Below are 27,642 nucleotides of genomic sequence, written 5' to 3' on the forward strand. Positions count from 1 at the left end.
AGAAGCAGAGCAATTAATAAAGGCCCCCATCCTTACTTCCAACTATAGTAGGGGTGATGATACTTGTTTAATGCATTGGGTGCAAGCTTAAGGACAGGACTTTCTTAGTGCTTTATGTTCAGAAATGCCCCTACAATAGAAATCTAGTTAATAAGGAACCACGTGTCTAAACACTAGCCAGGCTGATTTGTTCCATGTCTCCTAAGCATTCCATACATAACCTAATTTTTCCTTTTATTCAATTGCTCCTTTTATTCAACTGCTCACTCTCTACTCAAGTTGTAACTCCCGAGAAAAACCTTTCACGACCAGTCCACAAAATCTACAGAATTGAAGGCCTTCAGGCCAAATCAAACCATGCCCACTTGTTACTTACCTAAAGTTTATGGCTGCTTTTAAACTCTGACAGCAGAGTTGAGCAGTTATGACGGACCTAAAATATTTATTATCTGGCCCTTTGTAAATAAATTTTGTAAACCTTTGGTAGGTAATAATCACTGATAATCATTTATAATTCAGCAATGTTTCTTTCACTGTGGGTTGGTATTTAGCTTCTTATGTATTCACGCTTGCCTTCCCAAGTAAGACTACAAAGCTTTAGAAAAAAGGGCACCGTATTATGCCTGTGTATCTCCCATAATGCCTTGTCCAGTGCCGTACACATGCCAGGGACCCTTAAATGTTGGCAATGAAATCACTTATTCAGCATCATTCAGCAACAATCTTCCTCCTTGGCGTCATGCACCTGGCAGGGCTCATGTAAAATCATGCTTCTCCTATTGGATGTGTGCACTCCCTTTCTGAATCAGTTTCTACACTTCTAATGCTGGAATGTACATCTAGAAAAGCTCTTATTACCATACATTTATCAAAGAAACACGTTTCACACAAAGGATAAATGCTTGAGGTGGTGGATACCCTACTCACCCTGATGTGATTATTACACATTGCATGCCAGTATCAAAATGTCTCATGTAACTCCTATATACACCCATTATGTACTCACAAAAATTCAAAACTAAAAAAACAAAAGAAACACGTTTCAACTCCTACTATATGCCAAGAACTTTTCTAGGCTCTAGGGATAAGGCTGTCAACACAACAAAGTCTATCCTCTCACGGAGCTTACCGTTCAAGTGGAGATAAGAAGAAAATCATTATACTTGCCTGGTAGTGATAAACATTATGACAAGAAAGCAGCGGGTGAATGTATGTACGGTGAAGGGGAATGCTATTTTAAATAGTATAGTCAGGGAAGGTCTCTCTGAGGGGAACAGAGACCTGGATGAAGAAGGAGCAGCCATGGGCCATCTCGGGGAAGAGCACTCCAAGCAGAAAACAGCAGCACAAAGGCCCTGAGACGGGAGAGTGCCTGAAGGGTCTGGGGCACACAGGCAGGTCACTGTGGCTGGAACAGTGCTGTGCATGGCACCAGTACTGCAAAGAAAGATGAAAACATGGGAAAGGACCTATTATGAACCAGTGCTGTCAGAAATGGGGAGACAAGATAATGTGGAGCCGTGGAGGAAGTGAAGGACTTACAAAAGTGAAACCAATAACAGGAACAAAGCATAGAAACCAGAGTGATAATAACAGTAATAACTAATAGCACTTATTAAGTGCCAGACACTGCTCCACAAACTTTTAAAAACCTAGAGTATTTCATATAATCCTTACAAAGCCTTGTTGTCTCCCTTAACAGATTAGAAAAAGGAGGCCAGAGAAGCTACCTAACTCGTCTGAGGTCACAGGCTGGTAGGGCAGGATTTAGGCTCAGGCCACCAGACTGCCAGCACCACACCCTCACTCACTGTGCTGATGTGCACTGTGCAATTAAGGGGGATGGACAGTTGAGATTGGCGAGGAAGGAGGAAGGAGAAAGGGAGAGGACCAGAGAAGCACACAGACAGCAGACTGAGGAAGGGCACTCGGGCGCCACTCAGCATTTTTCTCAGGTCAGCAGCACATGAAGACAGCCATTTTAGGAAAATTAGCTTGGCAAAATTGAGGGAGAAGGAGAAGGAAGGCAACGACGGCAGGTACAGCAGTCTGGGTGTGAGATGACTCGGGCCGGGTATAGAGAAAAATCAACAGGGATGGAAAGGGATAAGTGGGTATGGACAGATTATGTGAGATTAAGAAGGTAGAAAACCAACTACACAGTCGTACGCCACTTTCTGAAAGCTTCAGAGAATTTGCAGAGGGACTTTGTTTTTGGCAAAGTCCCTTAGGGTGAAGCTCAAGATTGGTCACCACTGCTTTCAATCCCGAACCTTTCCATTCTTTGAGAGTGTGATGCTGCTGACCTCATTTCCCAGCCTCTCAGCTTAAGAGTGCTATTGAAGTTGTCACTGTCAAATTCTGCTTACAGCTTTAGCAAAAAGATCTAGAAGGCTACCTCCTACTGACCTCTTCATCTCGATATTCCAAACAGGTATGGCATTAGACATTTCAGTCAGAGAATGTATTGCCACTGCAAAATTTGAAGGATTAGATGAATGCAGGTTTTCAAACCTGTGTTTCTAAAAATGGGACAAGAATCTTCATCCTATTATACTTCATGAGATCAAAATCTCTATTCTGACAAAAGAGGAGACATCTATGACTTTTTCGACATGAATGTGCTTGTTAAGCCTTAACCCTTTCTTCTCCTTTCTTAAGTGCTTGTACAAATAGCATGGTATTCAACAGAATAAAATGGGAGTGAAAACCCGTGGCCTCCGTTCTGGTTTGATCACTCAACTACCTGTGCCGGTCACAGCCTTTCTGTGCGGAGGTTTCCCCACTGGTAAAGAAGAGGGCTGGCTTCGGTGACCTTTCCAGATCTACAACACCACGATCTGCAATCCTGATCTTTGTCTTTCTCAGAGAAATGAAAATTTAAAATGAGGAAAATGATTAAAGTGTTAAAACAATGTATTAGAGGAGAGATCTTCAGTATAATAGAACAGCACTTCTGGTATGGTTATTTTTAGAACATAAGCTGCTTAAGGACAGGGACCACTTTCAGTTTATTTCGTCTGTCATTGGAAAGAACGACTGCACAGGCAGCAGAGAGGGCAAGGGGGCCTTCCTCGGTTCTGCATGTGAACCAGCAGACCCATATGCAGAGCGGCACTGGCTCCACAAGGCCCACGGTAGGCCTGGCCTGTGCTCTTTCCCACATCCTACTAACTTTTATTCACAATGGCATCTCCTCACCAAATGGAAATCCTGCTCACAGGGAAGCAACTAGCATTTTCTCTGGAAAACAGGAAAACAGAGAACTCTTTGGCTCTGACTGTTGCTAGAACTGTGGTGGCTGGTTCCCACAGTGACATGGAGCTCAGAGTGGCTGAGACTATGTGATGCAACGACAGAGCCAGGGTGAACAGGAGCACTTGGGGACGTTTCACTCGGACCTTGGGAAGCTGCAGTTGCAGCAGGCAACTGTAATTGTCCGTCACAGACATACTAGCAGACAGCAATAAAATCTAACGTGCTAATGAAAGGATCTAGATGGCATCGAGTGTAAGATCTGGGGAGTCAACGACTAAAAACAACAGCGACCAGGACTTCTCTGCAACAATCACAATCCAGGCCTCTTCCCATGGTCCCTATATCCAAGGTAGAGGAAAAAGAATCTCCTGAACCAGTGAACAAATTGGCAGCATGACTGATGATCTTCAATATTGATGAAAACACAACCACAGAGTCCAATACAATCAGCTCTCCTTATCTGTAGGTTTCACATCTCCCTCCATGCAACCAACCATGTATCAAAACCCACAGATACGGGGGACAACTGTGTGTATTCTCCACCCGCAGATGGTTCAATCTGCAGATGTGGAACCCGTGGATTCAGAAGGCCAACTACTGTGTGTCCAGCCAGCATTGCGCTGCCTCCCTCTTAGGAACACTGAGGTGCAAGGGGTAAAGCACTGAGGGCTGGCTGGGGAATGGAGCCTGGTAACCTCACTCAGCCTTTCACGCCGATTTGCTCTGCATTCCCCTGCCGAAACATCTCGTGGGCTGTTCAGTGCCATGAAGGAGGAGGCTGGGGTCCGTTGCCTTAGCCGTCCCACCAACCTACTCAGCATCCCAGGCAAGACACTGAGCTCTGTCCCCAGGGTCCCATCACTGGGTGATGCTGACCCAGCACCTCACTGTAGCACAGGGAATGTCACCGGGCAGTGCTATCCTGGTAACTATGTAAGCTGGACAGGTGTTATTTACTGGTATGACATGATTATCATTCAGGCTTCATTTAATCCACTAAGTGTTTAAAAATTAATATAAAGAGGGCTGGGCATGGTGGCCCATGCCTATAATCCCAGCACTTTGGGAGGCCAAGGCAGGCGGATCACTTCAGGCCAAGAGTTCGAGACCAGTCTTGCCAACATGGTGAAACCCTGTCTCTACTAAAAATACAAAAATTAGCTACGCGTGCAGCAGGCACCAGTAATCCCAGCTACTCAGGAGGCTGAGGCATGAGAATCATTTGAACTCGGGAGGTGGAAGCTGTAGTGAGCCGAGATTGTGCCATTGCGCTCCAGCCTGGGTAAGACAGCAAGACTTCATCTCAAAACAACCAAAAAAACGAAGTTAATATAAAGGAAGACTCTGAGAACATGGGAATATTACTTTCTAAAAGGATCCTCTGTGTCCCTCTGCCTCTTCCCCTTGTCCTCACCTCCGAGCCCTTTCAGGCATTTACCCTGCCAGGCATGTGCCTAGAGATTGACAAGCACTCCCGCATTCAGCCTCACCACCACCCTAACCGAGCGGGCACTGTTGGCTCCACTTTACAGATGACGAAACTCAGGCCCGGAGAGGCCAGTGATCTGAGGAGAAAACCAAGGAGCCTGGGAAGGGGGAGCTGGGGAGAAGACACTGTCACAGGATTCAAATTCTGGCATTGTCCTTCCTAGTTATATGACCTTAGGCAAGTCACATAACCTCTCTGCTTCTTAGTTTCAACTATAAAATGTAACAAAGAATGTCTCCCCCTGAAGAGACACTGTACATAAAATGTAGTAGAGTACATGGCACATAATTGGTGCTTGATACATGCTAAGTTGAACCCTAACAAGGTGCCAATTCCATTCAACAAACACTGTCAAGTGACTACAATATGAAAGGCACGGGGCATGGTGATGGCAATTAGGACAACTAAAAAAAAATCAATTCGTTGATTTTGCAAAATATGAAATAAGACTTTAAAAACCAAGCATCATTGTTTACTAAGTATTTAAATTAAAAGTATTATTTTTCACAATCCTGAAAAAGTGGGGGGAATATATCAGGAAAAACAGAAACAACACAGGCTCAGGCATTTGATAATTATAAAGAATTTCTGGAGGCTACTTAAGTAATAAAACTTATACCTGTACTGTACTTTTTCCTTTGTTATTTTCTCTCCTCAGGCAGAATATAAACATAAAAATAGGGACCATACCTTACATTTCTCTCACATCCCCACAGTATCTACTCCATCCCTGGGGCAGACAGAAAATATTCAGTAAGAATGCACGTCATGAAAGAGCGTGGTCTGTACCTTCAGGTCCCGGTGGATAATAGGGGTTTTGCATTGATGCAGGCGGGCAACAGCCTCACAGGTATCACAAAATATCTGGAGCACTTCGTTCTCTGTAAAGCCTGTTTGCAGGCGCTGGTTCATCAGGTTTACCACCTGGCCACCTGAGGGGGTACGTACAGGACAAAGGAGAGGTTATAAACATTCAGACTTGTCATTTAGTCTAAGAGAAGTGGTCTGGACTAACCACTGACTGAGCCAGGATTAAAACCTAGTTGTCTTGACTCCCAGCTTGGGGTTTGTTTCCTTATAATTCAGTGTCTCCTCTAATGCATCAAAAATCGTTTCTTTATTTTATAAAGCACCCCAGATGTGAGCTGCCCTCGTTATGTCTTCGAGATTAGTAGAACTGATAATATGGTCCTGCTGTAGTTGCCTGGTTATACCGTGTCCATTGTGTATGAGACATGGCCACAGCCTCAACTTGCCATATCTTTTAGTAAGAATCAGATGGCACAACAGGTCCAGGGAACAGGAAGAAGATGGTTTTATAGTCTGAACTTCAGGAACAGCTTAGTCTCTCTGGCTTCACTACTTACTGCTTGGCTTGCAGAAATGGTACCACCAACAATTAATCTCCAGGACCAAAAGATTGATGCCCTCACTTGCAACATTATCCAGATGTCTGGATGCTCCTACTGCCTGATCTCTAAACATTTTGGTATCCAAAAACGAATGAGCAGGAGGAAACAAACAGTCAAGTTCAAATTTGGTGGTACTTTAGGAAATCAGGTAAATAGTTAATACAGTAAGGGCTGAAATTACTGGTTAACATCACATATTTTTGGGATTAGCAACATATTTAATTTATGGATAGTATCTTTTTTTTTTTTTTTTTTTTTTGAGACTGAGTCTCACTCTGTTGCCAGGCTAGAGTGTAGTGGCATGATCTTGGCTCACTGAAACCTCCACCTCCTGGGTTCAAGTGATTCTCCTGCCTCAGCCTCCCAAGTAGCTGGGACTACAGGTGTGTACCACCACGTCCAGCTAATTTTTGTATGTTTAGTAGAAATAAAGTTTTACCACGTTAACCAGGATGGTCTTGATCTCTTGACCTTGTGATCCACCCGCCTCAGCCTCCCAAAGTGCTGGGATTACAGGCGTGAGCCACCGCGCCCAGCCTATGGATAGTATCTTAAGTGTAGGGAAAATGTTAATGGAACTAAGGGTGATTACAAAACACAGCACCAAACAGTAAGGCGCTGACCTAAGCCAAACCTCCAAACAATGGTTCGATAAAATGCAATTAACTATGAAAAAAATTCATGCTACAGTCTGAATTTCCCAAGATAAATGTTTTTTGAAACTTGAAGCTTTCAATGACTTTACTCCACTGTTAACAGCTGCATCATTTGAATATAGCCTCAACTTACTAGGAATTATAGCTTTAGAGCAAGGAGAGGAGGGTCACTTCCATTAGACGAAAAGGATTCTTTTACCCCGTAACACATGAATGATGGTAAGTGGGAAAGAGAACACACAAGTGAGGGAGTTGGGGAAGCTGTACTGTTTCTTTTGTCCATCTGGACTTGAGTCTTTATTATGCGCCTTCATCATTTGTTATATAGCATCACAAAGAACATTCATTCTCATTCTTTTTTTTTTTTTTTTTTGAGACAGAGTCTGGCTCTGTCGCCCAGGCTGGAGTGCAGTGGCGCGATCTCGGCTCACTGCAAGCTCCGCCTCCCGGGTTCACGCCATTCTCCTGCCTCAGCCTCCCGAGTAGCTGGGACTACAGGCGCCCACAACCGCGCCCGGCTAATTTTTTGTATTTTTAGTAGAGACGGGGTTTCACCGTGGTCTCGATCTCCTGACCTTGTGATCCGCCCGCCTCGGCCTCCCAAAGTGCTGGGATTACAGGCGTGAGCCACCGCGCCCGGCTCTCATTCTTATACATCCTCATTTATACACAAACACCAAATCTTCCTAAACCCAACAAAAATGGAGGTTTATATTATCTACACTTTCAACTGTCTGTACCATTATAAGAATAACAAAGAGTTGACAGCAGACTGTATCTTTTAGTTTTCTCATCTGTAAAACCAGAAGAACATACTATACAGTGCAGTGCACATTAAGTGAAATGACCCGCCTAACCTTGACAATCAAAATGCTAGAGAAATGACAGCTTAAGGGGATGGTTCATATACATACCTCTACAAAAGTCCATCAGAATGAGCACTTCCCATACATCACCGCTACTCACATTGTTGATACTAGAATCAATGTAACCCACAATATTCTTGTGCCCTGACAGGTCCCTCTGTGAACAAGAGATGAGAAATATATTGTTAGTTTCAGATGCCAATAGGACAGAATTAGCCAGTCAGTTCCATTAGCTCAGATAATTTAAATACAGAGATGATACAGGGTTGACAGAGAAGACTAAGGAGCAGGGTCAAGAACAGGTTTCCAGTGGTCCCTGAGATTCACAGCTAGATCTTCAATAGCAATTCCATAACCCCACTAAACCAGAGGACACTCCAGAACCTAAATTCTAGAGTCAAATGCACAGAGTGCCTACTTGCGTACTGCATCAATGCTCCATGTAAACTAGAAGCAAAGACTCCCCTCTCCAGAAACACGGCAGGGGGTAAAGAGTAGAGACCGTACGAACTACTTAAATATATTAACTTCTAATTCAGAAAAATAAAATTGATGTTTTTCCTGGTTTTAGGGGACAAAAATTAATTCAACTTGACTTTTAAATAGTTCATACTGTTTTCTCCCTTTGGGAAATCTACCAAAAAAAAAAAAAAAAAAAAAGCTATTTACAAAGTCTTGAAGGGACTACAATAGCATCCAGACCTAAGCATTTTGCTCATAATTAGGCCTTTCAAGCCAACCAACTGGGATATAAGATGGGCATGTTTCCAGCTCTTCAGTTGGAACTGCATGTGATCTCTCAGGGCTGCTTGGATGAATTTATTCATCCAACCAACATTTGTTGAGCACTTCCTATGTGTCAGGACCCATCTAGGAACTGGAAGTGGCCTCACATTTTGGTATAGTCCTTTCAACATCTCCAGAGAGGCAGCTCTTTGCAACGATCATGTTCAAAACCAAAGTAATTAAGAAGTAAGTTGAAGAAAGAAAAAGAAGGCAAGCTGGGTGATATGATTTTTGCACAAATGCAAGGTAAGGTTTTATTTTTTAAACTAGTTTTAACAAATTGTCCTACTTTTGTTTCAGAAGGGTGAGGGGGAAGGAAAACTTGTGGTCCCCTGAGAGTCACCATACAAACTTAGCAATTTGGACAGTGAGAACAGAAACTACCACCACTCTAATTAGATTCAGCTGTTTACAGTGAAAAACAAATTTCATAACAAAACAAGAGAAAACCCCATGGTATGAAGTGAACACACCTGAACCCTGGGCATCAAAGTTAAAACTCATTAGAGCCTTCCTCTGAGTGATGGATTGTGAATGACTATTGCCTCAGAAATGGCAGGTGCAACAAAAGTTCAGACAAAAGTAGAAAGGCTTTGGAATTGGCAGATGGAAGTCACCGGAGACTTACGTGAGAGTAGTTTCAGAGAACGGATGGGATGGTGGTGAGAATGAAACTGGATTGCACAGAATGGGAGTTGAGTGAGTAGGGCCAGGGTCTACAGATTACTCTTGCAGAACATTTGTGCCTAAGGCAGCAGCACCGAGGAGAAAGGGTGTTTAGGATGGGAAAAAACTGAGCACCAGAAAGAGGAAGGAGTCAAGAGAAGAGAGCTTTAAGATACAGGAGAGGATGATGATAATTGACAGAAAAAGTCCTATAAGTAGAAGGGTGGGATTAAGAGTACTGTTCGAGGGACTGGTCTTAGGGTAACTTTTTTTTTTTTCCCCCTGGCAAGCAGGAAGGAGGCAAGGATGGCTGTGCATGTTGATTTAAGGCGGAAGAAAAAGAGAACTCAAGTGAGTTCGGATCTGTTGTTTTATTTTGGTAGAGAACAAGGTCATTTCCTAAATGTATAGGAATGACAAAGAAGTTTGATGAGACAAAAGACTTAGAGCATCTGCTTTGGATAATAGATAAGGGAGATGATGAAGCTAACACGTATTCTCTAGAATTCAAGTTTTTCCCAAACAGAAAATGATTTTGGGACTCACATTTTAGTGGCCTATCCTTCCCTCTGCTTTTCCATCTCATCATCAACCCATCCAGAACTCATTTCCATTTACACATTCCTGAAAGTAGAAGAACTGGAGAGAAGTTCTTTGCAACCAAAATAAAGATCATATCCTCCAAATATTCAAAGATGAATGAAAGACTCATGTCCTTACATTGAACTATTTGAAAAAGAATCAGCAATGTTGCCTCCGAGTTGGTCTCATCCTAAGAGGACTAATAAAGCATCCGGCAGAAAGCAAAAAAATATTGGTAGAACCATGCTATGGTTTGAAGGCTTGTGTCCCCTCCAAAATTCATGTTAAAACTTAAACCCCCAATGCAATAGTATTAAGAGATGGGGCCTTTAGGGGGTGATTAAGTCATGAGGGCAGAGCCCTCATGAATGGGATAAGCAACTTTATAAAAGGGCTGGAGGGAACTAGCTAGGCTCGTTTGTCCTTCTGCTTTCCACCATGTAAAGACAAAGCATCTCCTCCAAAGAAAGCAGCGCTCAAGGCACCATCTTGAAAGCAGAGACCAGGCCCCTACCAGACACTGAACCTGTCAGCACCTTGATGATTTTGGACTTCTTACCCTCTAGAACAATAAGAAAATAAATTTCTCTTCTGTATAAACTACCCAACCTCAGGTACTTTGTTATAGTAATAGAGATGGACTAACACAAGCCAACAGGAGGTAAAGAGGCATTAAAGGACCAAAACTGGATCATCAACATCTGCAGATGGCACCTTGCCAAGATGTTTGCCAAGATGTCTGCTGAACAGTTCAAGTCCGAATTGCTGTTCATTTTCTCTTCTGCAGATATCCTGAGATACGTCCAAGCAGAAAAGACCCCCTCTTTGGAGAGAGACAATGGCATTTGGCTTTAATGACCTGATGATGCAGCAACATCTCAGATTTTAGAGTAAAACTCCACTAGTTTATAACTCTGATGGAGAAGATCTGTTTGAATGGCTGTGAAATGTAGAAAAGGTCAAGAGAAAATCTTACCACAAGTTGAGAATGACTCACATTTAAGGTACACTGGCAGTAGCTCCTGCCCTGTTCTCAGCAGCAACAGGCCAGAGAGGGCCAAGCTTTCCTCTGATTTTGGTTAGAAGACCAGATCCAGACTTACGGAACAGAAATGGATGGAGCGGTATAGAATGGAAGCACATAGGGAATACCTCAGCTACAAACTGCTTACTCAGAAAAAGGCAGGATGAGGGAAAGATGCTTTGCTGCCCTTGCCTACAACTATTATCTGGAGTACCAGAATTATGATGAGTATTAGTCAAAATGTGGTTTTCAGGGAAGTGGGGAACGTTCAGTTAAACCATAGATAAGATCACTACTACATGATTTAAGCAATGATAAGCTTAAAGAGTTTATTTATTTTAAGTTTTATTTTTAAACCATCATTAAACAACATTAATAAAGTATTGAAAAACTATTAGAAGACCCGCTTTATTAAATAGATACTTTTAAATGGTTTGTAGTTACCTTATTAATTTTCATATTTAACTGCTTGAAGCAGTGAAAAACCTTTTTCATAAATACATGCAAAAGCTACCAGTTTTGAAAACCAGGCCTTCAACCCAGGTCCTATAGATTATCACAAATCCCAAGTTTATCTGGCGCCTTAATTAATGGTGCTTGAAGCGCAGCATGGTATACTATCCCTGGCCTCAAAATTCCTGTGACAGAAGAATTCCTAGTAAAGAATCTTAAGGCCTTATGAAAAAAAGGGAAGATTCAATTTCTAAGTATATCTATTTATGTTCAAGAAAACAAATATAGCATTCTAAATTGCCCATCAATAACATGTCACTCACTTCAAAACAGTAAAAATGAACATTGCACATAACTATATGTCATTAGCTCAGGCTACCCTTCCTTGGATCTTCAGCATGACATGTGCAAATCCATCATGATGGAAATTTGCTTACTGCTTGCATTTGCAGATAGTACGTTTTCAAAGAAGCATCGTCTACCTGCTTTGACCCTCCTTTCAAACATTCAACGTTTTCTGACTTTATGACTCAGCACTACTGCTGTCTACTTCTGGGATCACATTATGGTTCCACAGAACCTCTTAAGCAAATTTCAGCTTCTTCTTAACTTAAAGATGAAAGAAAGCAGTTCTAAGGTCTACAATTAGTTTCTCTCAAGATTGCTTTTTTTTTTTTTTTGATACGGAGTCTTGCTCTGTCACCCAGGCTGGAATGCAGTGGCACGATCTCAGCTCACTGCAACCTCCATCTCCCAGGTTCAAGTGATTCTCTTGCCTCAGCCCCCTGAGTAGCTGGGATTACAGGCGCATGTCACCACTCCTGGCTAATTTTTGTATATTTAGTAGAGACACGGTTTCGCCATGTTGGCCAGGCTGGTCTCGAACTCCTGACCTCAGGTGATCCACCCACCTCAGTCTCCCAAAGTGCTGGGATTACAGGTGTGAGCCACTGTGCCCAGCCACCAAGACTGCATTATAAATGTCTTCTGCTTTACTATTCCCTCTCCCCTCTTCTCTCTATAATCCTAAATTTCCTTTATAATTCTTTCAAGAGGAGTTATTTACTGGCAAACAAAAACTATCAAGTCCAGTGCAACAGTAAACAAAAAGGATTTTGAGATCTAGGCTGGCCTTGGAGTCTATTGGAGACCTTTTTGGACTTCTGCTATATAAGAAGTTCCAGTTATTTTTCTCTTCTCTATAACCATATTTATTCTACCTTTCCAAAGTCTTTTTTTTTTTTTTTTGAGACAAAGTCTCACTGTCACCCAGGCTGGAGTGCGGTGGTGTGATCTCAGCTCACAGCAACCTCCACCTCCTGGGTTCAAACAATTCTCATGCCTCAGCCTCCTAAGCAGCTGGGATTACAGGTGTGCATCACCACGTCTGGCTAATTTTTTGTATTTTTAGTAGAGATGGGGTTTTGCCATGTTAGCAAGGCTGGTCTCGAACTCTTGACCTCAAGTGATCTGCCAGCCTTGGCCTCCCAAAGTGCTGGGATTACAGGCATGAGCCACCATGCCCAGCCACCAAGATTCCATTATAAATGTCCTCTGCTTTACTACTCCTTGGTGCTGAGCTTATAGGCATGAGCCACTGTGCCTGTCCCCTTTCCTAAGTCTTACTCATTAATTAATCTTGTACTTACCAAACAGACCCTTAAAGTCATCTAGAGTCTAATTCTAGAATCGTGCTGCTCAAACTTTAATATTTGTATGAATTACATGGGAATCCTGTTAAAAAGCAGATTCTAATCCAGAAGCCCTGGCATAGGCCTGAGATTCTAAGTTTCTAATAGGTGTGTAACTATGTTGCTGGTCAATAACCCTTAAAGAAGCAAAGATATAGAGCAGTGCTATTCAAAATGTGGTCCACAAACATCTGCTGGTTAGTAAACTATTACCAGAAGGTAAGGAAATAAGGAGCTTGCTCCAGGACATAAATCAATCAAATCACTAAGCTCATTTTTTCCCCTCAGCAAGATCTTGCCTGTGAGGGAAGCAGTTCAGTGATTTACATTATGGCACAAGATTCTCTGAGTAGTATTGGTACATTTATACTCAACTGATTTTTGACAAGGGTGCCAAGACAATTCAACAGGTGAAGAATGGTCTTTTAAAAAAGTAGTGCTCAGACAAGTGGGAATTATTTGGATCCCTACTTCACACCATATACAAACATTAACTCAAAATGGATCAAAGAACTAAAAATTCCTCAAAGAAAACATATTTGCAAATCTTTGTGACTTTAGATGAGGCAATGGGTTCTTAGATACAACACTTAAAGCTCAAGCAATCAAGCAAAAAGCAGATAAATCACACTTTGTTGAAATAAAAAACTTGTGTTTCAAATGGCACTACTAAGGAAGTCTAAAAACAACACATAGAATGGAAGAAAATATTTACAAATCATACATCTGATAAGGATTTAGTGTTCAGAATATGTAAAGAACCCTTCCAACTCAACAACAACAAAAAAGACAACCCATTGTAAAAATTAGCAAAGGATCTGAATAGATATTTTTCCAAAGAGCATATACAAATGGCCAAAAGCATATGAAAAGATGATCAACATCATCAATCATTGGGGAAATGTAAATCAAAATCACAATGAAATACCATTTCACATCCACTAAGATGGCTATAATAAAAAACAAATAATAAAAAAAACTGGCAAGGATGTGAAAGTTGGAATCCTTTTATATTACTAGTAGGAATATAAAATGATGCAGCTGCCAAAACAGTCTGACAGTTCCTCAAAAAGTCAAGTTATCATATGACCTAGAAATTTCACCCAAGAGATGTGAAAATATTATGTCCACACAAAAATTTCTACACAAATGTTCATAGCAACATTATTCACAATAGCCAAAATGTGAAAATAACCCAAATTCCATCAACTGATAAATGAATAAATAAAATGTGGTATATTCGTACAAACAGAATATCACAAGCCACACAAAGGAATGAAGTACTGATACATGCCATGACATGGATGAACCTTAAAAACAATACGCTAAGTGAAAACAGACACAAGAGGTCAAATATTGTATAAGTCAATTTATATGAAATATCTAGAATATGCAGTAAAAAGATTAGTGGTTATCAGGCTGGGGAGAGGGGGAGTAAGAAAAGACTGCTAACAGGCTGGAAGTTTCCTTCGGGGGGTAAGAAAAAAGTGTTCTAAAATTAGATAGTGGTGATGGTTGCACAACCTTGTGAATATACTAAAAATCACTGAACCATATGCTTTAAAAGGGTGAATTTTATCTCAATTTGTATACACACAAAAGTAACATGACAGACTGGGAGGAAAATACATTTTTGTAAGTCAACACACAGGAGGAGAAAAGCGTAAGAAAAAAAAAGATCCTTTGAGTAACACTGATCTAGAGCAACCAGGCAGCCCATATCTGAATCCCTACTACAGCCTTTTGACAAGCTGTTTCTTTCTTTCCTTCCTTTCTTTCCCTTCCTTCCTTCCCTTCCTTCCTTCCCTCCCTCCCTTTCTTTCTTTCCTTTCTTTCTTCCTTTCCTGTCCTGTCCTTTCCTTTCTCTCTCTCTTTCCTTTTTTTTTTTGAGACAGTCTTGCTCTGTCATCAGGCTGGAGTGCAGTGGCGCGATCTCAGTTCACTGCAACCTCCATCTCCCAGGTTCAAGTGATTCTCCTGCCTTAGCCTCCTGAGTGCTGGGACTACAGGCATGCACCACCACGCCCAACTCATTTTTGTATTTTTAGTAGAAACGGGGTTTCACCATCTTGGCCAGGATGGTCTCGATCTCTTGACCTTGTGATCTTCCTGCCTTGGCCTCCCAAAGTGCTGGGACTACAGGCGTGAGCCACCGAGCCCAGCCGACAAGCTGTTTTCTTAGAATAATACCACTTCCTTAGGCCCTCAGCCAATCTACAGATAGCCCTCACCATTAGACAGTTCTTCCTTACCTATCTGGAATCTTCCACCTCCTGATTTTCTAGATTGTCCTCTCCAGAGCAAAATTAGCAAGTCTAGTTTATTTTTCCACTTTCTAAAAAGGTGAGGCTGGGCGCGGTGGCTCACCTGTAATCCCAGCACTTTGGGAGACCAAGGTGGGTGGATCACCTGAGGTCAGGAGTTCGAGAACAGCCTGACCAACATGGTGAAACCACATCTCTACTAAAAATAAAAAAATTAGCCGTGCGTGGTGGCATGCGCCTGTAGTCCCAGCTACTCAGGAGGCCGAGACAGGAGAACCGCATGAACCCAGGAGGTGGAGGTTGCAGTGAGCCAAGATTGTGCCACTGCACTCCAGCCTGGGTGACAGAGTGAGACTCAGTCTCAGAAAATGATATAAATAAATAAATGAGAAGTAAAATATAATAAACAGGTGAAATAATATTATTTAGACTGAGTTTTCTTTTCTCCATGTGAAACATCCCCTCTTTCTCTGACATGGTTTTTAAGACCATTTTGGCTGCTCCTACATTGATGTGCTTTGCTCTGCTATATTCTTTTTATAAGAATGGCCTCAGGAAATGAATGAAATACTTTAGGCTTGGTCTGACTCATGCAGAGTAGACAGCACTATCACCTTCTATAATTCTATTAATGTAGCTAAAAATTACATTATTTTTGTCTTTCGGCACCCACATCATACTATACATGCATTCTGAATTAATTGACCACTTAAATACCTAAGTCTTTTTCCACTTATGCTGCTTTTAATCTCTGCCTCCAAAGAACTATGCTTGTAAAGTTGATTAAAATTTCAAGTGTATGATCTTACCTTATTATTTCACTTCATTAGAATCAGTCCACTTCTCCAATTTGTAAGAACCATTTTGGAGCCTGATTCTGTAACTCATGCAGTTATTACATCTTCCAACTTTATAAAGGCACATAATTGATCATTGTATCTTTTATTTCTTTAAGCAAGTTATTTGTTAAATATAAAATAACATAAAATTAATGGTAAGCCACAATGCTTTCTTTTTAGAAAGTTTCCTCCAGATTAATATCAAACCACCTATCAGAAACCTTTATAACCAGTAGCAATTCAGCCTAGACTCTTCATTTTGCTGACAGATGTCTGGTGAGTGTCCTTATCAAAACACCTGGCCAAAGTCCACAGATACTGGATCTACTGCACCCCACGGAGCTCTCTATCCAGACATCTTCCCAAAGGAGAACAGGATGTTGTTATGACATGGTTTGTTCTTACTGAACCTGAAGACTCTTTGGGTCTCTGCTTACTCATCCAAGTGACTACAAAACAGCTTAAAATATCTTTTTCTTTCTTTTTTTTTTTCTTTGAGACGGTGTCTTGCTCTGTCACCAGGCTAGAGTACAGTGGCGCAATCTCAGCTCACTGCATCCTCTGCCTACCAGGCTCAAGCGATTCTCCTGCCTCAGCCTCCTAAGTAGCTGGGATTTCAGTCGTGCACCACCATGGCCAGCTAATTTTTGTATTTTTAGTAGAGACAGGGTTTCGCCATGTTGGCCAGGATGGTTTCGATTTCTTGACCTCATGATCCGACTGCTCAAAGTGCTGGGATTATAGACGTGAGCCACCGCGTGCCCGGCCTCATTTTTTTTTTATAATTTTTATTTATTTATTTAGACGAATCTTGCTCTGTCGCCCAGAGCAAGAATGCAGTGGCACAATCTTGGCTCACTGCAACTCCCACCTCCCTGGCTCAAGCGCTTCTCTTGCCTCAGCCTCCTGAGTAGCTCTGATTACACGTGTACACCACCACGCCCAGCTAATTTTTGTATTTTTAGTAGACACAGGGTTTGGCCATGTTGGACAGGCTGGTCTCAAACTCCTGACCTCAAATGATCCACCCTCCTCGGCCTCCCAAAGTGCTGGGATTACAGGCATGAGCCACCACACCCAGCCGTCATTCATTTTTAAAGGGTGTAATATATTAACATTTAAATAGTACATAATACTAGACAATTTTTTTCCTACTGCAATCCCCATCCCCTATAGTGAACCACTTTTATTGTTTCTTTCTTTCAGGTTTCCTGTGTTTTTTCAGGCAAATTCAAACAATTATGTATTATGTATATACACACCCGCCCCCCCAACTTTCTTACACAAAAGATATAATCAAAGCATCTTTGAAAATAATCTGTGTTTTCACTTATAGGTGGGAGCTGAATGATGAGAACACATGGACACATAGTGGGGAATGACACACACTGGGGCCTGTGGGGGGTGGTGGGGGGAGGGAGAGCATCAGGAAGAACAGCTAATGCATGCTGGGCTTAATACCTAGGTGATGGGTTGTTCCGTGCAGCAACCCACCATGGCGCATGTTTACCTATATAACAAACCTGCACATCCTGCACATGTACCCTGGAACTTAAAAGTTGAAGAAAAAAATAAAATAATCTGTTCCAGATTCGTGTCCCAGAACAATCCTGAGCTTCCTACTGTACAGGATCTATCTTCCACCCTTTGTAGAATAAGAAACCATTTGTCTGCTTTGAATCATCTGATCTCTTCTCTTCGAAGCAAATCCTCAAACATTACTGGTGGCAGCTTAGTGTCCTCATTATCAAGCTCAACGAGGATGTAATCCATCTGGGCCAGGAGATGTGAACACAGAACAGCCTTGACGCATCTGGAGCTTTAGCTGTTTCCTATCACTGTTCTTACCCCTTTAGGTCTGAAGGTAATTAATCTTTTCCTGCTTTTAGGCAAAGGGATCAGAAGTCCAAAACCTGCCCCCCAAATGTCCATCAGAAGTCAGATCCCTTCAACTCTATCAGAGCATACATCCCAGATAGATCAAAGAACTCAGACCGGACTCCAGTACATGGTGGACAGCATTTATCAAAATAAAACGTGAAACCACTCGGTGAAACCGCTAACAGTTCTCTCTGCGTTTGGATACAACATGCCCATCATTCCTCCACTGAAAGTACAGAGAGGAATCTGCTTGAGTATTAACACCCAAGCTTCAGCATATTACACAGCATGTTACATCTGATTCCCTTCACAATTCCTACAGTCGCTGACAGAGGTAGGGCTGGGGTTACGGCTTCTATCTGACAGAAGTCTGAGACTTAGTGGGCTTAAAAACGTCACATAGGACTTCAGATTTAAAACAGTAAGAAATTTTTAAAAAGTGGGAAGATTCAGTCCATTTTAAAACTTATTTAGCTACAGTAATCAAGGCTGTGTGGTATTGGTAGAAGGATAGGTACATAGATTAATGGAAGGGAATAGAGAATACAGAAAGGCCTGGAAATGGACCCTGACAATTAAGTTCAACTGATTTTTAACCAAGATATTCAATGACAGCCTTTTCAATAAATGGTACTATGAGCAATTAGATATCCATGAGGAAAAAATGAACCACAACCTAAGTCTCATTATGCAAAAATTAAGTCAAAATGGCTAGGTGCAGTAGCTTAAGCCTGTAATCCCAGCACTTTGGGAGGCCAAAGCAGGCAGATCACTTGAGGTCAGGAGTTCAGGACCAGCCTGGCCAACATGGTGAAACCCCATCTCTACTAAAAATACAAAAATTAGCTGGGCATGGTGGTGCATGCCTGTACTCCCAGCTACTCGAGAGGCTGAGGCAGGAGAATCGCTTGAACCTGGGAGGCAGAGGTTGCAGTGAGCTGGGATTGTGCCACCACTTCAGCCTGGGCAACAGAGCAAGGAGACTCTGTTCCCCCCCCCCCCCCCCAAAAAAAACTCAAAACGGATCATAAGTTTAAATGTAAAACTATAAAACTTAAAAGAAAATCTTCAGAATTGAGGGCTAGGCAAAGATTTCTTAGGTTTGACACCAAAAGCACAATCCATAAAAAGAACAATTGATAAACTGGACTTCACCTAAATTAAAAATAAAACAAAAACAAAAAAGATCTTAGAGTCTAAAAGTCTGGTAAATAAAATTAAACAGGATGGTTGGAATATAGAGCTGAGGAAATCTGGAACGTGAAGCAAAACGACAAAGAAATATAAAAAGAAGGGAGAAAACAAGAAAATTAGAAAATCAATTCAGGAGAACCAATATGCAAATTATGGAAATTTCAGAAAAAGGGGGAAAAAATGAAACTAAAACATCCCCCAGAATGCAAGGATATGAGTTTCTAGATTGAAACGGACCACCAAACACCTAACATAATAAATAAATGCACACGCAAAGGCGTATCAAGAAAACATTAGAAACAAAGAGAAAATTTGTAAATTTCCTTGTAGAAAATATGGGTCACTCCCAACAGACTAGACATTAGAATGACTTAGGATTTCCCAAGAGCAACACTGAAAGCTAAAATATAGTAGAACAGTGCTTTAAAAAATTTAAATGAAATGATTTCCAACTCAGAATTTTGTACTCAAACTATGATGTGCGAACATAAAATAAAGATACTTCTAGACCTGAACATTTTTTGTTTTTTGCTTTGAGACGGAGTGTAGCTCTGTCACCAGGCTGGAGTGCAGTGGCACGATCTTGGCTCACTGCAACCTCCGCCTTCTGGGTTTAAGCGATTCTCCTGCCTCAGCCCCCCAAGTAGCTGGGATTACAGGCACGCCCAGCCATGCCCAGCTAATTTTTGTATTTTTAGTAGATACGGGTTTCCACCTTGTTGGCCAGGATGGTCTCCATCTTCCGACCTCATGATCTGCCCACTTTCGCCTCCCAAAGTGCTGGGATTACAGGCGTGAGCCACCGCGCCCAGCCTAGACCTGAAATTTCAAAAAAAATATATCTATCATGCATCAAAAAGCTACTGAGGCTGGACATAGTGGCTCATGCCTGTAATCCCAGCACTTTGGGAGGCTGAGATGGGAGGACCACTTGAGCTCAACAGTGTGAGACCAGCCTGGGCAACATAGCAAGACCTTGTCTCTAAGGGGAAAAAAATTTTTGCTGGGGCTGGTGGCATGTGCCTATAGTCCCAGCCCCTTGGGAAGCTGAGGCAGGAGAATTGCTTGAGACCAGGAGATGGTGCCTGCAGTGAGCTATGATCGTGCCACTATGCTCCAGCGTGGGTAACTGAGACCCTGTCTCAAAAGAGAGAGAGAGAAAAAAAGATACTGGAGGATCAGCTCCAACAAAATGAGGAAGTTAGCCAAAAGAGGAATTACCAGTTCTAATTAAAAAAGAGAGGCAAAGGAAATGTCCAGGAAATTCCAAGATTCGACTGTAAATCAGGCAGAGAACAACCAGCTCAGGTTCCTCAGTCAGGAGACTGAGGGAGAAATCTTGAAGATGATAAAACAGACACCATTAAATGCATCTAAAAAATCCAAAAAATGGTTTACACAATTTATGGAAAATTGGCAATTAAACTGTTAAATAGTACAAAGAAAACTCAGACCAAGAGAGGGAAAACAAGACAATTAATAATTTTAGTGAAAGCAAAGTTATATAGGAAAGGCAGAGGAATCATAGTCCACCAGGAATTCAGTTGAAATAGTTTTCTTACATAATAATGTAAAAACTAATATTCATATAAACAACATATTGCCGAAGTTTACTGGTGTTTTGGAAGAATGGAAGATGAGAATACCGCAAGTATTTGGGGAGAGAGGCAAGCAGCGAATAAGTGACAGTTATGTCTTTACTTCCCATAGGAGATAATGCCTAAAATGGAAGAAAAATCAAGAACTAGCAATATTAACATGTTATTTAGAAAGACATCAAAAGAATCACCTAAAGTGGTTGCCTCTGGGACCCTGTAATGGCATAGGAGCTCTCCTTGGGGAAGTGCTTGATGTTTTTTGTAACAAGCTTAGCTCACCTATTTGAATATTAAAGCTTTGAAAGAATATAAACTAAAAACGAAACTCTCACAGCTAATACGCGTCTGGGCCAAAACTTGAACCTGTGTGATTTAACTCTTACTCAAGCCCATTAATTTGTGAGCTCCTCACGGGCCTGTGCTTCTTCGTTCCTCCACTACAATGCCTGCCTAGCACAAGTAAGCGCTCAGTGTGTTTTTAAATAAGGAGGAGAAAGTGAAATCATGGGATTGCTTTTGTAACACAAGTAAATGAGCAAGAAGGGCATTCTAGATAGAGGAAACAGCAGAAGCAAAGACAGGACACAAAGTGTGTGAGAGCTGAACAAGCACGGGCGAGGAGAGAGGAAGACAAGTAATGAGAAGCAGCCAGAAAACCCACTGCGTGTGTGAAGGAAGATACACAAGAACAGGAATCCGGAGCTATGTGCAGGGGAGTGGAAGGCATTGGTGCCTTACAGACAGGCTCACGTGGTCTTGACTGTATGTATATGGCCCTTGGGAGTTGGTTGGTGTGTCGTGCAGTGCTGACAGTTCCTTCCCACATAGTTTTGGCTTTCTAAAATCTAGAGTAGTGCCAGGCTGTCTAACATTCTGAGTACTTTCAGTAGTCCAACTACAGCCTAACCAGTTATTCTAAGCAGCCACTGAAAAGGCCACTTACGGTGAACAGGGGCAAGCGGAGCCTGGTGGGATACCTACAATGCCACGCTCTCCATTTTTGGATCCCTTATTGCTATTTAAAAAGCATTAAAATCCAAGGCATAAAAGGAATCATCATCTCTAGGTGAACATATGTATCTGCTACTATCATCATTCTAATATGAATTTCTTCCAAAGTTTATTAAGCATTTACTTCATGTCAAGCAGTGTGTTGGAGCATACAATTTCTGATTTTAAATAACTTACTCCCTGATAGCAGAACTGCTTACAACATAACATGTTAAGCAAATAATTGGTATAAAACAAAAGCACTGTGGAAGCACAAAGGAATAAAAGACTATATATTCAAAGTTTCTTATGTATAATGTGCGTATACTATTACATATTATTATTATATTACTTATCAGGCATAATATTATGTATAATGTCAAACAGAGGTAAAAGAAAGATGCTACTCTAACAAATTCCCATAAAATAATTCTGCTTCGATCACCATCAACTCTTGACCAATCTTATTTATCTTCTAAACCCACTCATTGTTCTAAGGACTTCATATTATTTCCTCCATATATATTTTAGCATGTATATCTAACACATAGGGACTCTTTCTTTAAACATATAAATCTGCATCTTGAAAAATGAGTAAGTTTTAAGAATTGAAGTCTAATTAACGTAATAAAATGTGCAGATTTTAAGGTGTTCAATTGAGTTTTGACACATATGTGTAACCACTATCTAAAACAACACACAGAACATTTCCATGGCCTAGAAAGTCCCCGTATACCCCTTTCTAGTCAACTTCCCGCCCCTGAATAACCATGTTCTGATTTCTATCTCCATAGATGATGTTGCCTGTTCTTGGACTTCTATAAATAGATTCATAGAGTATATATGAGGTTTCTAGGTTTTGGTCTAGGTTTCCAGGCCAGAAAAGGGGGAAAGCATTCCAGGTAAAAAGAACTACATGTAAAAATATTAAGTTGTATAAGGATATGTTCACAGGATTTTGAAGAGCTCAGGATGGTTGAACTGAGACTGGGGACTGGTAGCAGAGAGAGAGAGACAAGACCAGAAGAAGAGGCTCATTGGAAAGTTAGGCTTTCTGGATTAAATATCACAGTTAATTTGTGGGAACCATGTTGTTAAGTAAGATTTTCCCAATGCCCAAAATGATTTTTCTGACCTAAAACTGGTCAGTTCTCTCAATATGCACCTTTCTCTTCCACCCTCCAGCTGAGAGTGACCAAGGCAAGGGTGGTGTCCTATATCATATGGCTGTTCAGTCCCATTTTGTCCAGAGGCCTCTGTACCACCTCAGGGAAGGGAACAAACCCCGTTTGACTTTCTTATGAGAGAGTACAACCTCTGCCTCCATTTTAAACAGTCCCAAGTACAAGGGGCAGCCTTACCATTATCTGGATTTCTCTCTTGCACACCTGGAGATCATGCTCATTGTTGACAAACATGCGTTTCAAGGCACATTTCATCCCATTGCTTGTCCTCACCAGAAATACAATAGCAAATCCACCTGTGAGAGAAACACACAAGCTCTTTTGAGTCAATGTTCAAAAAGTCAGTCAGATGACTGTGGTGGCTGGAGGTTGCCGCTGTCACTGCTAATGGTACTGATGCCACTGCCAGCCAGCCTTTAGGGCTAGCCTGTTGTAGAACACATTCTTAGATTCTCAGAACTCAGAGATATTACTTGTGGGAGGGGATGGCAAGAGTCAGAGAAATTGTTTCCAAACACCTATCTCAGCATAACAAAAGAATAGTAATTATTTTCCAAATAACCTACAAACAAACAGATTAATGGGCGAAAAAAACCCAACTACATTACAACTACTATCCTATGTACACTTTTTTTTTTTTTTTGAGACAGGGTTTCCCTCTGTGGCCCAACCTGGCATGAAGTGGCGCGATCACTGCTCACTGAAGCCTCGATCTCCTGGGTTCAATCGATCCTCCCACCTCAGCCTCCCGAGTAGCTGGGATTACAGGTGTACACCACCACTCCTGGCTAATTTTTGTACTTTCTTGTAGAGAAGTGCTTTTGCTATATTGCCCAGGCTGGTCTCAAACTCCTGGACTCCCACCATGGCCTTCCACAGTGCTGGGATTACAAGCAGGAGCCACTGCACCAGCCTTGTCTTGGGTATTTTGATGCTTTTGTTTAATTCTTAACACAATTCTGTGAGTTGTGTTATTTTCCCCTTTACACAATTACCAGCTGAAGAATACAGAGGCTCAAAGAGATGTGATTCAAACCAAAAACATTTTTAAAGACGTAAGTGGAGCACACTTTCCCTCATACCAGAGAGGCTAGGAAATTATTTCACTAATTGCTAAATAGTTGTCAATTAATTTCAAGAATCTCCTCTTTTTTTCTTCTCATCCTATCACTCAATTTGAACCTAAAAACAGACCTAAAGATTCCTTCTGCCCTCCCTGCCTCCTTGGCTATTGAGAAGATACATGATAGGGGTAAGAAAGTGCTATTCCACATAGCACACACAAGGCAAGTATGACACAATTATTGGGGAGACTTTTTAATGTCCACACTGACCTTTCTCTAAAAGACAGTTCACAATTCATTAATAGAAATATATAAGCCAGGTGTGGTGGCTCATGCCTGTAATCCCAGAACTTTGGGAGGCTGAAGCAGGCAGATCGCTTGAGCTCAGGAGTTCAAGACCACCCTTGGCAACATGGCGAAACCCTGTCTTTACAAAAAATACAAAAATTAGCCAGGCATGGTGGGCATGCACCTGTGGTCCCAGCTACTTGGGAGGCTGAGCGGGGAAGGATGGCTTGAGCCTGGGAGGCAGAGGTTGCAGTGAGCCATGACTGCGCCACTGAACTCCAGGCTGGGTAAGAGACCCTATCTCAAAAAAAAAAAAAAAAAAAAAGAAATGCATATAACTCTACAGAAATTCTCAAGTGCTCTAAATTTGTTACACCACACCACAGCATCCCCAAATTCTTAGAACCCTAACCTCAACTTCACTCCTAAAGCACTATATGAGGTGTTCAATGCCATTGGTGAGAGGAGTTAGATAAAGTGAGGCAAAACTGTCAAAGTTGAAGACTTTGGAATAAGTAGCAGTTACACTGGACACTCAGTCCATCTGCCTGCCTTGTACGTTGTCATCATTTAGCTTGAATATCCTGTCCATTGACTCTGTTCAGCAAAAAAATCAGTATGCTATTCTTGCTCAGAGGTGGTCACTAATTGTATAGAGGTGAACACAGAGGGAAGTCTTCAGTATGGGAATTTGTATAGAGGTTATGATGTAGTACTGGGCTAGGAGCCACATGCAAAATTGATACAGATCAATAAACAACCATTATAGAGATCTTCGGCCTCTGAGAAATAAAGACTTGGGTCCTGATTATGCCCTTTGAATTCCCCCAAGGCTCAGCGGCACTTTAGTACCTGTCTGTTGATGCCCATGGCATTTCCTGCTGCATCTTTACACAGTTATTCTTTTCAAGTTAGCTTGAGTTGGTTTTTGTTACTTGCAACCATAAAGAGCCTTTATCATAAAGCACTGTTGAATGTTTTCATAAAATACACACCTAATTTTGTAAAAAGATAATGTAATGGGCTTCGGTTCCAAATGTGGACTATGATAATGATTTACCAGAGACTGCATGTTTGTACATTTCCTGTTATAATATTCCTCAGTATTCAAATAAACACTAAAATTTACCATACAATCTTTAATTTTAACTGTCATCTCTCTAATCTTTGTACCTCAATAACATTTTCCATTTTCAAAAGTAGCATTGACACTTAGAGGTCTTATCGCTCTCTCTTTCCCTCTCTCTCTCTCTCTCTCACACACACACATTTCTCAATTCTAAAATGCATGTTTTTTTACATTTTGCTTTCAAGGGTATCAGAATGTCTTGTAATAAACATGTGCATTTAAAGCAGTGGTATTTATCTTTTCTTCCCCCCACTCCCTGCCAAAGTTATTAAATCCATGATGTTATCTTATAATTAATTAGAACTGAGGAAAATAGTAGCATAAATTGCAAAATTTCTATGTATGTTCATAATTGTTTTGTAAACAGTATAAGTAGGATTCATTTCATTGATATTTCAAATTTTTTAAAAATCACAGAACTACAGACTTTGCAAGAGTAGCACTCCTAGAGAGCATTAAGTCCAAGTGTTTTGCTTTATGCATGGACAAAACAAGTGAGGCTTAGAAGTCCCATGGCTAGTTATGGGCAGAAGCTGGAGTGGTTCACTCTCCTAGAAAAACCATGTGATACCCTTTAGGTAAAATGGAAACAGCTGACAATGTTGTGAAACAAAAGGTGGGAATAGGTATTTCCTACACTTCAGTGCTGCCCGGCACTGCTGAAGGACAGGGCAATTCCTTCAGATGCTGCAGTTCGAGATAACTACCACCAGATGGGAGCAGTGCAGTTTTCTTTGTAGGTAGCAAGATGACCTTCTCAGCCAAGACTGAAGAAATGGGTCAGTCGCCTACCACACAATCCAGTAAGCACAATGGCTGATGAGAGCCAGCCCAGATTCTCAAAGCCTATGACCATGATAAATCTAAAAGCAAATTAGTGAATCACTTTACTTAACACAGATGAAGCCACACTGTCAAGCATCTATGCCTATAAAGGGGTTTATCTGCAGATGAGAAGCATTTAAATCATGAGATCAAAATCCACGCCTAACAGGATTTGTCAGTCTAAAGATGTTGGTCACTATCACTGTGTGGTTGGCCAAATGGAGATGTAAACTACGAGGTTAGAAGAGGGAGAGAGTGCTATTCAAGACACTTCTCATGCACAGCCCCATCTGCCACACCGATCAGGGTGATGAGATTCTCAGCCAGAGCTTAAGAGGGTTCAGGCTATTATGGAAGGAGGCTGTCAACAGAGAAGACTGTCAATAGAGGTGTTTATTTCAGCCTGATTTGCATCCCAAGATCCTGATTAAATGGGAAAACCTAATGGTTTGGACAGAGGTAAGAAAATCTTAACATTCAGTAGCCTGTGTCAGTCTCTCTGCCTACTGACATTTTTTGAAACACTCAGATAATCTCATCCATGAATCTACTGATTCAAAAAGATAAAAAGGATATGATCTATTATGTGAAGCAAGCAAGTGAAGTAGGCAGCGTAATTTTGACATAGACATGCTTTGCCTATTAAATATGTAGGATTTTTTTTTTATGTCCACAAGAAAACATGTTTTCTCCCGTTTTCCCTAAAATATACAGCATTGTTGGTCTAACTTTCTCCCCCTAATTGTTGATGGAGATGTGGATGGCTATTTATAGCTCACCATGAGTTTACAGGTTTTGTCTGTTTGGTTTGCCTCTGGATTGTCATGCCATAAAATAGTGTTTAACACACAGTGAGCATTCAATAATGAACTAACTCTCCACTTAAGGTTTCTACAGAGGACAGAGAAGGCTACACACAGATAGTGGTAAAGAATATGGGAAACTAATGTGATGGCTCATGTAACAGGATGGCCACCATGCAACTCCAGATCATTGTTGCCATGTGGGAATGTGGACCTGGTTTTGTCAGATCTGCTAATTTCTAAAAATGAGCTAGAAACCCAAAATTGTATGTGAAATCTCCATATTTAAACACTGGCAACAAGTCACCTTTTAAATTAATGCTGTTCAGGTCACCATAGTGTAGGGGCTAAAGAAAACACATCCAAAAAGCTTTAGATAATCTCCGAGCCTCCAGTTTTCTACGTCTGATCTAGTCTAACCCCTTCATTTTACTCAAGACCAAGGAGGGGAAGTGACACAGCTCATGTTCCACAAAGTAAAAAGATGATTTGCAAATGAATTCCAGCATATATATAAATATTAGCTCAGACATTCATTACCACCGTTCTTGTCTTTCTTCCCTCAAGATGAGTTTATGGAATACTCCTCCCACCCAGCACGTGTATACGACTTATTTTAAAGGCATTTCAAAATAAATTATTTCATCTGTATTCACACAACGACTGAATGAGGTAGGCGAGCAACCTATCATACTCATTT

At 41.3% G+C, this 27,642-nt stretch overlaps 1 protein-coding gene and 1 long non-coding RNA gene across 12 annotated transcripts in view; one reads left to right on the forward strand and one right to left on the reverse strand.

Annotated features, from left to right (window-relative positions):
• The window catches only part of AAK1 (AP2 associated kinase 1), a 180,515-nt gene that overhangs the window by 70,562 nt on the left and 82,311 nt on the right, over window positions 1–27,642 (reverse strand). For all 11 annotated transcript variants that reach the window (XM_009184358.4, XM_009184361.4, XM_009184359.4 and 8 more), the window contains 3 exons: window positions 23,011–23,129; window positions 7,730–7,838; window positions 5,537–5,679 (listed from right to left, as the gene is read on the reverse strand). In XM_009184358.4, coding sequence (XP_009182622.1) covers window positions 5,537–5,679; window positions 7,730–7,838; window positions 23,011–23,129 — 371 coding nt within the window. The remainder of the gene's footprint in view (window positions 1–5,536; window positions 5,680–7,729; window positions 7,839–23,010; window positions 23,130–27,642) is intronic.
• LOC116270293 lies at window positions 8,523–11,169 on the forward strand. Its single transcript, XR_004178302.1, has 2 exons — window positions 8,523–8,713; window positions 9,427–11,169. It is a non-coding gene; the product is annotated as an uncharacterized LOC116270293 (long non-coding RNA).

Source organism: Papio anubis, chromosome 14 (assembly GCF_008728515.1).
Source record: "Papio anubis isolate 15944 chromosome 14, Panubis1.0, whole genome shotgun sequence".
Taxonomy (NCBI): domain Eukaryota; kingdom Metazoa; phylum Chordata; class Mammalia; order Primates; family Cercopithecidae; genus Papio; species Papio anubis.